At 39.3% G+C, this 16,325-nt stretch overlaps 1 protein-coding gene across 5 annotated transcripts in view; it reads left to right on the top strand.

Annotated features, from left to right (window-relative positions):
- The window catches only part of agap3 (ArfGAP with GTPase domain, ankyrin repeat and PH domain 3), a 174,477-nt gene that overhangs the window by 81,220 nt on the left and 76,932 nt on the right, over positions 1-16,325 (top strand). For 3 of the 5 annotated variants that reach the window (XM_077245207.1, XM_077245208.1, XM_077245209.1), the window contains exons 2-3: positions 7,820-7,878; positions 11,184-11,271. In XM_077245207.1, coding sequence (XP_077101322.1) covers positions 7,820-7,878; positions 11,184-11,271 — 147 coding nt within the window. Of the gene's footprint in view, positions 1-1,984; positions 3,630-7,819; positions 7,879-11,183; positions 11,272-16,325 lie in introns of those variants that run through there. The other 2 variants (XM_077245206.1, XM_077245204.1) reach the window with 2 other exon arrangements.

Raw genomic sequence — 16,325 nt, 5'->3', positions numbered from 1 at the left:
AGGGACTTGTGGTTTTTCTTATAAAAAAAAGACTTAAAGCAGCCAGTGGCTTCTGTTGTGTTCTCAGACTCATACATGTAAGATGTCAGACATGAGTTTATAAAAGAGTAAACTGGATTTAAGTACTTATTGTCTGGATAATTAGATGGTTATCTCAATAATGATGAAGAGATAGAGAGAATGACACGAAAGAATTAAGGAATTAGACATGAAAAAGCAAGGAGAGAAATAAGGAAGGAAATAGAGGAAAAGATAAAGATGGAAAGAATTTAAAAGGGAAGGAAAGAAATAAAAGGAGGGAAGGAAAGAAGTAAATAATAAAATAAGAAATAGGAAAAAATGAAAGGGGCAAATGAGAACGGAAAGAGGTAAAGACAGAAATATGGAAAGGATGGAAAGAAAGAAAGAAGGAAAGAAAGAAACAAAGATAAATATGGGAAGGAAGGATAGAACTTCAGAAAGAAACAAGGAAGAAAATGATAAAAGTGGGAAAGAAGAGAGAAAAAAGGAAAATGGGAAAGAGTGCTGCTGCTGTATTATTTTGCATCTTTTAGAAGTCTGTTTCAAGAAATTTGTGGCTGATATTTTCATAAATGAATATGTAATAATGTTTTTGCTGTTCTTTGACAAATTTGTTGCATTTGATTGTGCATTTTTTGTCCATCTTATGACAGCTGTAAGTTTACCATAGTACAACCCAAATATTACTTCTTATAAATTCCTCTGCGCAGCAGGAATGTCATCAAGCGAGTCTCTGGATCATTCTAAAAAAACAAATCTCCATGGCAGGGTAGTATAACTAGACTGGTGGGGTAGTTTTCATTGAAACCACTTGTGGGTGCTCTTTACAAGCACAAAATCTCACATCTGCTCCCTTGTTTTCCTAATCCAGATGGCTTTTTCTAGTATGACCGTTGGCCAGTCAGATTTACCATGTTAAGAACCAAATATTAATGTTATACAGAATCCTAGGAAGCAATCTTAATAGAAAAGCTAAAATTTGTTAATGGGGTAAATACTTGGACCTATTGTATTTGTATTTTTATTGTGGAGACAGCTTTTGCATGCACGTTTAGTGTTTCTGGGAAATCATTTTATTTTCATTGCATATTTTTTCCCATAATGCGTATTCAATGCTCCTAGAGTTGGCATAGGTGGTATGAAAGCTTTATACGACATTACTTTAGCATAGGCAAAGACATGCATGAGAAAACTGGGAAATTGTTTGGCATTTCATCCTCCCCCCATGCAATGAGCTCCTCAGTTTTGTTTGCCAATTTCTGCCTTGTTCAGTTGGATGAGGAAATGCAGTTGTGAGGGAGGGCAGTTTAGGAAGGGAGGGTGGGAATGTGGGAACTAGAAAGAGAATGATTTAGGGAGGCTCGAAGAAAGGGAAGCTCTACAAAATGCCCTTTAATTTGGGTGCTTTTTAGGATGGTACAAATGTTGGTAACTGTGCTGAAGATACTTGCTACCCCAAGCATCAGGCACCCTCTGTTTTAATCTTAAGTCGCAGCAGTATCTCCCGCAGGGATTTCTCTACAGCTGCCTTGGCAATGCCTTCGCTTTAAGGGGACAAAATATTCTGCTCCTTGTTTTGCTGTTATCCTTGGGACATGTGGGAGCAGCTTGAAGTTCAAACAGAACCCTCTCACTCATGCCACGAACCGGAAAAATAAGGAATTTGCCTTCACTGCTGACCGCAGGGTTGCACAGACCTGTTTTTGACAGTAGGAGAAGACCAAAGACTCCTTAATCTGTGGCTGTATTTAGCCCTCCAATGCGGACAGGTTTGTTTTTTCAAAGCGAGTCCCCCCCCCAATAATCCCCTGCAAGGTAAAAGTTTCAGTGAGATCATGCTGGGGCTTGTTTGAAGTTTTTTCCCCCCTAACTCTGTCTCCGTCTCTCACAAGTCAAAGGTGAGGGATTATTCTTGCTTTTGGAATGTGGCCTGGAGGTGAAAGACTCAGAGTTCGGCAGTGTTAGAGAGAGAGCGCTTAAGTTGCCGAGAACGAGCTTGTGGAGGTGTATCCGTAATATGAAATGATTTATAGAGGAAAGATCACATCTCCTCACCAAGACCAAGATGGTAAAACTCTATACGAAGTTGTTGTTTTCCAGAATGGGACTCCAGGAGGAGCTGCAGACTCGTACACCTTCAGGAGGGGCTGAGAGGAGGGTAGAAGCTGAGCTGGGAGTTGTTAAGAACAACGTGGGAGAGGACAACGACGAAAGACAAGAGGCGGATCAGAGGGAGGAACGTCGAGAGAGCCCAGGGCAGAGGAGGAGTGCAGCTGGAAATCTCAATAGGTGGTTTTACCTGAGCAGCACAGGGAATGGGGGGTGGAGGAAAGGGGAAGTACTAGGAATGAGGACGGACCGGTTACCCTCTTTCTTCCAGGACAGCTGTGTGCAACAAGCCTCTGCGGAAGACTTCGATTTGGCTGCGGAAGACTTCGATTTGGCTGTGGAAAAGAAAGCTTGGACCAAAAAAGTCTCTGCTGATTTTTGCCACATTCCCATTAAGGAACTAAGTTTTAATGCTTTATCTGTGGAGAATACATCAGAAACTCATGTGGCGGTCTTACGAAGGCCAGCACATGAGCTTCGGCTCCTGGGCAGCAGAAGAGTTGTGAGCATGTTTGTCTTCCCAGATGACAAAAGGAGACTCCAAACCACAACAACCATCAACCAAGACAGCTCTACAAGACCCAGCAGTGTTTGCATGTTGGCAGCTACAAACTACGGTAACGTTCTTCTACCTTCCTCTACCCCCGATGAGCAAGGTTGCCCAGATGTGGTCCAGCGGTGTCAGACAAGACGTGCCGAGCTGCATGCCATAGACGGTCTAAAACCAGACATGCCGCCGTCTGTCAGCCTAATTCCTCATAGACTAGAAGAACCACCAATCCGTCGGACTTCTAAAAGCAGAAGCAAACCACGGCCTGTTAGCATGACTGTGCTTGAGCTTAATAAAGAGCGAACTGGATCCCGGGATGAGCTCGCAAGCCACGCTTCTACTAGCACTGGTAGTTTGCCTCGTCCAGGCTTCCGATGGAGATGGTTTGGTCGACAGGCAACAGGCAAGGAAGTCGTATTGACACAAACTTCAACAAGGCTAAAGGAACCCGACAAGGGGGAAGGACAAAAGAGAACGTTCGGATCACTGCGGAGGAGTTTGAGTCTCAGGATGAGGCGGAATCGTAATCAACTTGAGAAGGATGACCGAACTGAATGGAGACGCACTGCAAGTATTGGAGAAAAATCAATGCAAACCACTCGTCCGTTCTCATACCTTACTGGCAGGACGTTAACGCCAGCTTGCGAGCAAGATGAGGACCAAGGGGCCACACACTACATACAGTACCAAACTCGTGGCAAGGTAGCAGTCTTGGAGATTCCTCTTCGTCCTGCCAAACTAACCAAGCCCACCAAACAATTGCAACCAGAGACTAGTTTTTGGCAGCTGATTGCTAATCGTTTTAAGAGGAAGGACCCGTTGTCCAGCAACAAATCTGAGCTGTGCACTGAAAGCCAAGTAGTTGGCAGCCATCCCCCGGCGAGAAATAAAAAGCCTGATTCTGTTGCTATAGAGACTCTAGTTGGCAGTGGTTTCCGCAAAGGTCAAGGTAAGTAGTATAAAATGCATGATTTCATTCCACATCCCAGTCTGTGTAGGAAAATGCTTTTTTTTCTGAAGAGGACAGACTCTGAGTGCCTGGATGTAGCCTTAGAGAGCAGGGCAAATTGATTAAATATTAAAATGATATTGAAGGTCTGGCTTGAGAAGCACCAACAGGCATAATAAGAGGTTAAATGCATTATTCACTCAGAGGGCTTTGGCTCTGTTGGAGTGTGTGTGTGTGTGTGTGTGCTTGAGCTGTTAATTGGCTCCAAGAGGAGTTTTCTTTTAGTGTATGTCTGCACTGCAATTGAATTAGGAAGCAAAAAAAGCATCCATCAAATCTTGTTTAATCATTAACGCTTTCAAGGTAATCAAATAGACTGCAGGAATAAGTCAAGGATGGATGATGTAGACGAATAAAGAAAGGGAATAATTTAATGACGCTGTTTTACTATCCGATCCATCCTTAGCACTACTCTGGAATTCTCTTCCTTTTGGAAAATGTAATACGGAACGTATTTGGGAAGTTTTGGGTTTTTTGTGGTTTGTTTTTGCTTTAAAAGCTCTGAAGGTTAAATCATAACCCAGCATGTAGACAACAGTCCTCTTGATATTTTAAACATGTTTTATTCTGTGTCTGTCTGTCTTTTGCCTCCAGCTCATGCACCGTCTCAAAGGTAGTGAAAACAAATAGTGTAGTTGCAGAGCTTTACGCTGCGAGTTTTGAAAAGGGATTAGGTTACTGAGAGTGTGACAAGATGATGTATACAGGCCTAGGCTCTTAACCTTATGTCACCTCAGCTCCTTTGTAATCCTTATTTAAAAATTGATTAGTTTTGCCTGTGGCATTTTCATCAGAAGTATTTGTGCAGCATTGCATAAGGTAAACAGAAATTACTTTTGCCTTTTGTCTTCAATCAGTGAAGTCTGGCTTACATTTGCAGTGTGAAATCTTTAACTTTTAAAGCTTCTGGGTTGCAATGTATAGTTTGAATGAAGCGTTTGCATACACAAGATGACTGAAATGTCAGTGGAGAGATGCTAGCACATCTGTTGAAATAGAGCTGTCCTTATGTTTGAATTATGAGAACATGTTTCAGGATGGAAGATGATGTTATTGGGAGCACACCTTGATATGTTTTGAGCATTTATTACGTAGTTAGAACAGTTAGGGCATTGTTGACCGACTTAAAGTGTCATAAGACCCCTCATTTCAGCACAAATTTCATCGTAAAAAAATAAAGAATTGGAAAGCTGGATAGAAGAGAGAAAGATACAGCAGATTTAATTCATTGTAATGGAGGTAACATTATCAAAATACATTAACAAAATGCACAAAAATATTATTTTCTTTCTAGCTGTCTGTGTACACACACACACACACATAATTATATAATGTTCTGAGTTTTGAGACTTTTATTCAGCTTTGTTGATTCATCCATTTAATTGGCCTCATTTAATAACACATTCCCATTGAAGATGGATGGAACCTATGACAATTCAAGGTTCTTATTTAAATTGTGCATCTATTTATCATTCTCTTAATATAGGAGCTTTCAATCCAATGCCCTTAATTTGCATTTAATATTAAGATGCAGAGACTAATTTTATAATGAACAAGTTCATTTATGGTCTTGACCAATTCGTTTGTCTAAATTCTGTCATTTTTAGCATTGTATTTACTGTAACCATTTGCTTTCACTTGCAAGACTAGATCAGCCTCAGAGGCATCAGAGTTGGGCATGATGATTAGGTTTTTGATATGGTTGTTCTAATGTTTTTGTTTTATTTTCTATGTTAGATTTATTTTGTTATGTTTCATTTGATATGTATTTGGACAGAAAGAGTGACACAGCCCTTTAATTGACCATCATCCAATCAGTGGACTTGCATTTATCGTAACAATCTACTCACATTACCTTCTTAAGTATATCTGGGAAAGATTGCCTCAGCACAACAAGCTCTCACAAATGACTTACAGGGCTTGTTTTTAGGCAGTACCATTAGTCATTCCTCAAATGGAGATAACAAATTAAGGGCCGTTTACACCCTTGGCATCTGCTTGAGTTTATGTTCATTGGTTACTAAGGAAACTATCCTTTCCAAACTTTCCGAATGACCTTTCTTTGCAAAAGTTGACTGACAGCCGGAATGTAGGTGTGTTTACTGAACTTGAGAGCTTTTTGGACCAACGCTTAGGTGTGCAGATTACGTGTACCTGTCGCTACATGCCCTGGTAGTTTGACAAGCCGGTCGTTCCTGGGTCTTGACTGTTTTCTGTAGCTGTGAGTTCTGTGTATGCAGATGAGGAAAGGTAAAGCCTTCTAGGCTTAAAATACAAAGTGCCAGACCCTCCTTACAGGTCTTCTCAGCTAGAATTCGGATGACTTTTAGGCCTTCGGGTAGTGAAGGCTGGGTTTCAATAGCAGGGTAGAAAAATGGTTTGAGGTCACTTCAGATGGAGCAAAGCTAGAAAATTGCATCACAGGTAGCTTGAGAGAATCCATTACTGTATGTTATAAAGGTACAAAGGGTTCCATTTCTCTTTTAAATGTGCAAAAGAAATGGACAACTACACCAACATCTTAGGACATGCATTCTAACCACTAATTAACTAAAAGGCTCTACATTTTACAAAAGAGGCTTTAAAAAGCCTATTGATTTGCATGCGTCTCTGTTCCTCTAGGCTTGAAATAGCATTAAGAGCAATTTCTAAATGTTCTCCCATGCGATTGTGATGACCTTGCCCTCTTAAAACTCTGAGTCCTATTTTCTTCAGCTAGATATCACTAAAGTTCGCTTCGTCCCATATGACATGAAAAGCACCTCGCTTGCAGTTCAGCCTTCAGAAGGAAAAGCATTGCATTGAAATTCTGAAGTGCAACATCAGTTTGATGCCTTTTTACCTCAATGGGGTTTCATTTTACTGACAAATTCACATCTGTCGCTCCAAAATACCGCAATATTTACCTGATACCTACCTGCCTCATTGAGTTTAGCTCACGTGCAGTGCATCTGAAGTCTAATTACTCTGATTTGTTTTGACTAGTGGTACCTCAACATCTTTGGGAAGAAATGGCAAGATGCTGTCCTGTGGGACTGTGGGGAGTGGTTGTTATGTTCAGATGTGTTTGCATGTTGGCATAGGTCCACTTTTCCTTGCATCCATGTGTGAGAGCGAGGATGGAAGTTGAAAACGCCTGGTTTCAGCAGGGCACGTTGCTGAGCGCAGCAGGAAGAATTTCATCTGAGTCACTTCAGCAGTTTGTTGAGTGCGAAGGGAGGGTGAGACATCAAGTTTAAATGAAGGACGGAAGGAAACACCTCCTGACTTGCCTTGCGTTACACTTAGCACACCATGTTCCCACCATCACACAAATGAGACTCCTTTTGGTTCCATGCATAGATTTTTTTTCACTCTCAAATGGGTCCCTTTCTTTGTGTATTTTTCTCACTGTCCCCTGAATCTACAAAGAGTTTTTTTTTTCTTCTGTTCCTCAGATGCTTTGAATAGAAATTTTGATTAGATTGGACATGAGCAGCGGAGTGAGAAATGAACTACACAATGCAGTGCCACAAACCTCTGTGGTGCTTTAAACCAGGCTGCCCATGTGCCGGCTGTGATGATGTAATCACTGCACAACAGATAGTGTTTGGGGCACAGAAATGGGCAGGATTTCGCTGGGCCAATGAGGCTTGTGTTTTTGCTGTTGTCAGTCCATGTAGCCAATATGACAAACATGATTATTAGTAGCAACTAAGCCTCTGATCTTCTGCATGAGGGGATGACATACTTTTAATTTACAGTTGGTGCTCTTTTTAAAGGGGTTGTGTTATGGAGGACCAGGAGTGACACTTAAAAATAAACTGATTTCTTCCATTTATTAAGTGGCACTCCACTTATCAATGTATGTATTCAAAGAATAAAATAAAAAAAAACACCTTTTATAACACTCTTTTTAAATATATAATCTAAACATAGTTGAAACAAAGTGTTTTTGTCATGCTAAGGTAAGAAATATAATTAAATCTGGGGTTTTTTTTGTTTGTTGATGAATTGATGACTTCATCCATTATTCCTGGTTGATGGACATATTGATGTTTATATAAGTTATAACATATAAACATGTCTGTCCAGTTTATTGAGTGAAAAGAATGACAATCACTTACTAAAGTTTCTTTGTTTCTTTCCAGATTCCTTCGTCAACAGTCAGGAATGGACATTGAGTCGATCAGTACCAGAGCTCAAAGTGGTGAGTGATCTTCCCAACCTTTACTTTGTCATTTTATCTCTTAACATTATGCAGAACAGTAAATCCTGACATATCGATCACTGAATTTATTCAGCAAGCAGAGAGACACAGACTGCTGTATGTCACTCTCTGTAATGATATTTCTGCTTGAGACAGTCTGGAGTGTCACTTATTCTGCTGACGTTCCCTCAGAATAGCCACCAGTGAGAAGATTCACTGATACCTCATACACAATATCACTGTCAAAATATGACTCAGTGTGTGAAAGGTTTATTTTTTATTTTTTTTATTTATTTTTTTACATTTTATCAGGGGTGGAAACAGTACTGATTATTATATATTCAAGAAAAAGAACCATTACTTTCCAAAAAAAATTATTCTGAGTAGAGTAAAAAGTACTTGTCCAAAAAACTACTTGAGTAAGAATAAAAGAGTAGCTTATTTAAATACTCATGTGTAGTGAGTACTCAGCTGCGGATTATTTCTCCCTTATAATAAACGCTGTAAATGAAAATGCAGAAAACACTGTACATGCTGTAATTCACATTTCCTTTTGCTGTTTGTCAGAAAGAATGTAGAATATCTATGCCCTCCAACATGTTTTCATTTTGACTGCCAACTTTCAATCAGTGATGAAATGCATCTACTAAGGCGAATTGTATGAAATGAATCAAAAAATAAATAAAGGAGCTGTAGTTTTATTGCATCATATCACACGTTGACAGAGATGCTGTATAACGTCATGGATCATCAATAAGGTGCATACTGAATTTGTGAAGCGACTCAATCGCTCTATATGATTAACATATTTAATTTAGGCTTTTATTCACATATAAATATTGATCAGAAAACATAATCATCTTACAGATCACATCACTTAAAATGTACTCTAGAAAAAGTACACCATTTTTAATTACGGTAACGTGTAACATGAGCATTTGTAATGTGTTACTTCACGCCCCCACACTGGATGATTTTAATGTTACAAAAATAAAGTATCACTTAGTATCATTGAACTTCATGTAAAAATGATCCAATTCAAAGATCATAATTATCCAATTTAAACAAAAAACACACAGCTGCTTATGAGGCAACACGTTGAAACCATATGCTCATAAAGTTTTTACATCCAATATTGTCCTAATGAAGTTCCTATCCTCCTCTTTGTTCTTGATGACTGCAGTGGCCACTTGTGTAATGAACTGCTTTATTATGGAGGAAGATTGTTACTGTCTGAACCTTGTTAACAACACACACCATCCTCTGATGAACCAAAACAGTGTTCAATATGAGCCTTGTGTGTTTAAATGAATGAAGAGGAGAATGTTTGGTGTAATTTTTTTTTTTTTTTTTTTTTTTGTGTGTGTGAAAATTAAGGACATAGGTTTTCCATTTCCATGAGGAAAGCAGTATTTGGTCCCCTATTGAATGTCAAGTTGGTTCTTGCGATGCTCGAAATGTGGCGACCTTGTTTTCAACGGCCTGTATATGTGTGGCCTGGTGGCCAGTCTTCAGTGGTTTTACATTCTATCAGCAGAGTGTGAAGGTTGAATTAGCAGAGCAATAGCACAGCTGCACATAAAATATTGCAATCCACAACATAATGGGAGACATATGACAGTTCAAAAGAGGACAAATTGTTGGTGCGCATCTCGCTGGGTCATCTGTGACCAGGACAGCAAGTCTTTGTGATGTTATCCAGGGTAATGTCGGCATGCCACCACGTTCCAATAGGGATAACTGTCGACGCAAGAGGAAGCTGTTTGAAAGGGATGTCCAGGTACTAACCCGGATTGTATCCAAAAAACAAAACCACAGCTGCCCAAATCACAGCAGAATTAAATGCAGACCTCGACTGTCCTGTTGTGCAAGCATGTATTGTTCTCTGATGAGTCCACCTTCACTGTCCTTCCCGCATCCGGGAGAGTTACGGTGCGGAGAAGCCCCAAAGAGGCTTAACACCCAGAGTGAAGTACAGGAGTGGATCAGTGATAGTTCGGGCTGCAGTTTCATGGCGTTCCCTACTGGGCTTGATGAACTGACACACTGATACACTGCCAAGGACTACCCAACCATTCTAGAGGACCATGTGCACCCAGTGGTTCAAACATTGTACCCTGAAGGGGGTGCCATGTATCAACAACATGATAATGCACCAATACACACAGCAAGACTTGAGACAGAATGGTTTGATGAACATCTCCCATGGCCTGCACAGTAACCAGATCTAAATATTATTGAAACACTTTGAGGTGTTTTTGAGGAGCAAGGCCACTGTTCTGGAAGAGGAATGGCCAAAAATCCCTCTAGACATTTCCATGCTGACGAATCGATGCTGTATTGGCTGCAAAAGGAGGCCCTAGAACATACATGAAGAAAAAAATTAGATGACTAACTTGTAAGACTAGTCTAAGCAGTTTATGCAACCGGTTACTGATCTTTCTGCAGAATTCTGTGAGAAGTAGATTCCACGCAGGCTTTGTTATCAGTATAAGCTCTCTTTATCAGCGCTCACCTCGTCAATTCATTTCAATATTTGTTACATTTACATTTTACATTTAGCTGACGCTTTTATCCAAAGCGACTTACAATTGCTATATATGTCAGAGGTCGCACGCCGCTGGAGCAACTAGGGGTTAAGTGTCTTGCTCAGGGACACATTGGTGTGTCACAGTGAATTCGAACCCGGGTCTCTCACACCAAAGGCATGTGTCTTATCCACTGCGCCATCACCACCTCTTAGTGTTATAGGAAGTTGTTATAGGAAGTTCTTCATCTCCAGTGTTTGAGGAGAAAGACTGGTGTATCTGTCCTCATGTTTGTAAAGCTGTCCATTTCCAGATGGTAGGGAATTATTATCCATTGGTGCAGGAACAGCCGTCCTCCCGTGGACTGACAGGCGGAACAGTTGCGTCAAGTGTGAGGAAACTCCTGAAAGTTGCTTCCTCCACGGTTGAGGGGTTGTTTGATGACAGAAGGGATCCCGACTCGTTTGAGGGAAATCCTGGATGCAGAACGGATGTTCTCCGTCGGTTGGTAGTGAATAGTTATTGAAACTTATTATTATCTTTTAGGCCCATTTGTTTAGTCTCATGAACGAAGGGGATGGTGTCTTTAATTCTCACTCTCATCAGTGATACTTTCATATTAAAAAAATGGCTTGCAGCGAGTTTTATTAGTTATTTATTATCCTGAAATATATCTCACTGATTATCTTCCAGACGATTTTTGTTTGCTATTCTGTTTTGTCTCTGCATTATACACCCAAACACTGTCGTCATATGCGTGTCTGTTTCTCCATGCAGGGCATCGTGGGAAACCTGTCCAGTGGGAAGTCAGCATTAGTTCACCGGTATCTGACAGGAACATATGTCCAGGAGGAGTCGCCTGAAGGTGAGTGAGCAGCGGGGATGGCCGAATGCTGTGTTTGTCGGGGCCAGCCACCAAACAAGACCTCCTGCCGCGTTAGCAGACTGCGTTTCAGCAGACTTTGCTGGCCATGAATTTGTTTAGTCTCATATGGTCATCTGTGCGCTGCATTTGTTTACTAATTTTTATAAGAACTAGGGCTGTCGATTTAAAAAGTGAATTGAATTAATTACTTATGGGGGAAAATAATGCATTAAAATTATGAACGCAGTTAAGGCACCCGCCCTGCCCAAGAACTACTTAGGTTATCTTATATTTCAGTTGATTGAAGACGAACATGTGATGTAGCCTATAGAATGCAGTTAGAATGCTCCTAAAATTCAAGATATCAGGGCAAATAATGCCCCTGTAGGAGTTTTTGTCTCATGATATAGTTAAGGGAGTAGTTCACTTAAAAAATAAAAATTCTGTCATTTACTCACCCTCAAGTTGTTTCAAATCTGTATGAATTTCTTTCTTCTGCTGAACACAAAAGAAGATATTTTGAAGTATATGGTTAACATAACATTTGATGGACCCCATTGTCTTGCATAGTAGAAAAAAATACTATGGAAGTCAATGGGGCCTATCAACTGTTTGGTTAGCAACATTCTTCAAAATATATTCTTTTCTGTTCAGCAGAAGAAAGAAATTCATACATTGCTCAATTTTTGACAGTGAAAATATTACCTGTAAAGCCAGAGCAGAACGTGCGTCTCTGAAAAACACACAGCGGTGTTTTGTTTCTGAATGAATCCGCTTTTTTGAACAAATGAATCAGGTGAATCAATGATTCAATGACCCATTCATAAAAAGAGAGCCATTTATTTCATTTCTGAATGAATCAGCCATTCGAATGAATGAATGACTTAAGACATTTTCCGCCAGCCCGCCACCTATTGGTGGTTTTACTTTCTTATTTAGAGTATCATTCATTTAAAAAAATGCCATATTCCATATTAATAAAAAACTCATTAAAGGTATACTAAAAGCTAAAAATGTGCAATGTAACTATTGAAAAACACTGTTTATGTTAAGAAATTTTGCAGGAATTCCATCTGTACTGCATTAACAATAGTGCCATGCTAAAAAAGGATAATTTAGATAACTTTATGACTTATAAGAATTAAGTGCTTTAGCCAAAATACTAGCAGCACATTGCAAGTGCATTACTGCATGTCTGTTTTTTGTAAGTTTTTACTTAGGAGTTAGAGATGAGCCAGACTAAGTTTCTGTGGTACACAGTTGTTGCTGATATATTTCTTTCTTGCGCTGAACCCGGAACATGCCTCAAAATAGGCTTAAAGTTCAGTATTCTGGCCCAGTGGGTTCTGTTGGAAGCCTGTATGCACATTGTGTTCTTGAAGGAAAAAGACACTCAGGAACCTGTTGGGACTTGTTTCGAGTGCAGCTTTCACAGTTCCGTCTCATTCAGTCATTGTTGATGTAGAATAATGCTCATGTCTAATGCAGTGAGAAAAATGAAAATCAATGAATCGCTGTGGGATTGTGAGATTGGTGTTAACACACACCTGAGTAGTTAACAAACTAATACATATTTGTTGTTCTATAATAGAATATATATGTGATATATAACTCACATCAAGGCAGAACATTATTGTGTTTTTTAACTCTTATTACATAGAGTTAATATTATTGTTTATATTGATTTATTATTAAAAATGAACATCTGTCATGTTCTGTAATAAAGTCTTGTTCTCTGACTTCCTTAGAAAAAAAGTTTGTGATGGTATCCAGTGGTAAAACAATGGTTTTTATAAAAGATGCACTACTGTTCAAATGTTTGGGGTTGATAAGATTTTTTCCTGTTTTTGAAAGAATTCACCAAGGCTGTATATGGATCAGAAATACATTAAAAACTGAAATATTATTACAATTTAAAATAACTGCTTTCTATTTGTAAATATTGCTATTTTTTCAGTAGGCTACCGCATGAGCTCATATTTATTTTAACATCAACTATCTAAAAAGTGTGTACCATGCCTGACACCTAGGCTACATGAACAATTTATAGTTGGTTTTATGCCTGCAAGTCATTCTCTTCAAATGCTATTGAAGTAATAAACGTGTATATACCAATGTCGTATGTAACTTTAGAGACGTTCCCTAAATATGCGAATATCCAATGTCAAGCCAGCTTTATGCCAGTATTTCGCTGGGAATCGCTTGGCGTGAAACTTTGCGTGTTACGTTCATATTGGTTGCTCTATAGTTTTCTTCGTCAACAGCCGCTTGCACCTCCTGCTGGTGAGGCAGACCAGTGTTGCCAGATTGGAAATGTCCAATTATCGTACCAGAAGTTCAAAATTATCGTATTTGGAAGAAAATTATCGTACACGATGTAAACGTGCAGAATACAGCTATTTATCCCAACATGTAGGATGGAGTGTTTGGTTTTGTTGACGTGCGGGCCGGGCGACACCGTGTGGTGCCTGTGTGTGTGTGTATGCGTGCAGGCAGGCGAGCCTGCGAAATGATTCTGGGTCAGAGAGAAGCGGTAGGATGTGTGTTTGGACGAACGACTGAAAACTCTGAAATTATCGTACATTATGGGATTTTTTTCATTATTGATCGTACAGAGGTCAAAATTATCATACAAATAAGATAATTATCGTACATCTGGCAACACTGAGGCCGACTAACAGCTATAGAGATCGTCAATCGTCAATCTACTTATATTCCTGCCGTTCCCGGATGTCAAATGTTGAATTTTCTGTCGAATTTGAACCACTGAAGTTGTAGAAGCGAATTTGTAAAACCGAAAATTGCCTGTCGAATATTGTAGGTTGTATTTTTAAACAGAATTAATATTTTGAAAGTGAAATCTGAAAGGTGAATATGGATTATTGAATTTTGAATAATGAAAATGTGTGTGAAATGTTTTGAATTGAAATGTTGTTAACAGCTTAAATGTACAACCATGTTGAATTTCAGCCCATAAAAATGCAAGCCCTAAAAATACAGCTTTTTTGTTTCAAAAACATTTGTCATTATTTTACTTCCATAGTTTAGTGTATATAAACATACCAAACCTTACCATGGTACTACCATGTGTTTTTCGTCATATACAGTACCAGTATCAAAGCACCTTGGTATTTACCACCTGATACCACTACTTTACCATGGTAAATTTTTCATAAAGGGACTAAATGAATACTATATATTCATATAAAATAGTATTTCAGGAGAGCTACCTCAAAGAATACCATGATTTTACTTTAGTCAATGTCCAAAAAAGCCACGTTTTTACCATGTTATCGTGTCCAAAGATGGAACAAAGTGAAGACTCTTTCCTGCGTTGTCTGACATTTGTATTGTTGTTTTACACTTGCTCAAATATTTGGCAGAATGTTAAATGTGTAATGTTATTGTGATTCATACTGCATGAATCGTTTGCAGACGTTCTCGGTTTTATTAAGCAACGCTTGATAGAAAATGTCCCTAATTTCTTTTAATCTTAATTTGTTATCTGCCATTTGCTCCTGCACAGACGAAGCTGTGAGTTTCCAAGCGGATGCTCCGCCTCTGTGGTTGCTCAGGTGTTGCCATGGCAACAGAGGGTCAGGCCACCAGAGCGTGTCATCAATCCTCAGCGTTTACTTTTGAGTGACGGGATGAGATTAAATGTTTATGCCCTCTTGGCGCCAGCTGCCCCTCTGAAATCTAAATTAGAGATTCGAATTATAACGACGGGTTCCTGAAGACTGTCGCCAAAAGCCTCAGTAAGACTTGTTTTTAGCTTTGTGTTAGGCTAAAAAGAAAACTACAATGAGAAACCATCTATATTGATGTTTATACAGCTTTCTGCCAAAATCTGAATGAGCAGGAAACTTTGCTGCGGAGATTTTTGTTTTGTCATATTATGACGTGTTCAGACGTGCCCTTTTCTGCCTCCAATGCAATTATCAACAACTTTAAAATCTTCAGTGAATGTGCTGGAAAAGCAGAACTAGTTACTAGTTCATTTCAAGCATTTTTAGTGGCGCTTCTTAATTCAAGGATTGTTACAAATTTTTTAGGGTTGTAAATTTGAGCAAACGAATTGTTCCTTCAAGTCATGTGGATTGTTAACTTTTCTAAGTGATTGGTTTTCAAATCTGTTTTGCATGCAAGCATGACTTGCATTTTCTTCAGTAGATGTAAATAATTATTTTTGCATATTTATTAAGCTTGCCGTTTTATCTGGTGGATTCATATTGACCAGCATGAACATTTTGTTCTCATTTAAGAAAGAAAATTATGCTGTACCTTTTTGCTTTTAGGCTCAAGGGAAGCATTTATGGAATAAAAATAGCTAGGACAGATTCTCAGGACACAGATGAGCTAATTAAGCGGAGTGTTCTTGGCGTAATGGATCTATGGATGATATCTCTCAGTTGATGTGAGGTCACTGTTGGAATCTCTATGTAGTGTCATGTCGTGTTTGGTTCTGCTATTATTACCATCCCTCACCGCTCCGCCGGGCTGTACTTCCATGCCCTCGCCGGACCTCTTAATGCCAATTTAGTCCAGGGGTCACTGAACTTGAAAGTAATGACTGGCCACGTGGTACGAACTTTCAGTCATACACTGTAGAACAAGCATTCAGTCATTATATTTACCCTTCGAGGAGGTTCTCAGTAGTGACAAAGCTCCATCATGCATTTCCCAGAAGGAAGCAGTGGTAAAGTAAGCCTGCGATAGATTGGCTGAATAGGTTGTCAGAGTGAAGTCATGCACTGAATGAAATGAACTGAATGCTGCCTACTTTATATAGTGAAATGGTGTGCATTATGCTAGACTGTTGTCACGTGTTCTCGTCACATTGCTTGTGAAGGTGTCCAGCTGTAAGATGAAATAATGGACCAATCAATGGAAAAGTGTTAGAATTGTCACTTTAATCACTTCCTGTTTATTTATCAGGCTGTAAATGGACAGTCAAGTTCATTGCATTGTTCACTTCATTGCATTATGTAGTACAATATAGCCCCCTAGTTTAATCTGTTTTGTTGTTTCCTGGTTTAATAATAATTTTATAA

Source organism: Siphateles boraxobius, unplaced genomic scaffold (assembly GCF_051911475.1).
Source record: "Siphateles boraxobius isolate OS27281-9 unplaced genomic scaffold, OSU_SipBor_1 26, whole genome shotgun sequence".
NCBI classification, from domain to species: domain Eukaryota; kingdom Metazoa; phylum Chordata; class Actinopteri; order Cypriniformes; family Leuciscidae; genus Siphateles; species Siphateles boraxobius.
The sequence above is the reverse complement of the archived record's forward strand: the minus strand, read 5'-3'. Positions and strand labels throughout refer to the sequence as shown.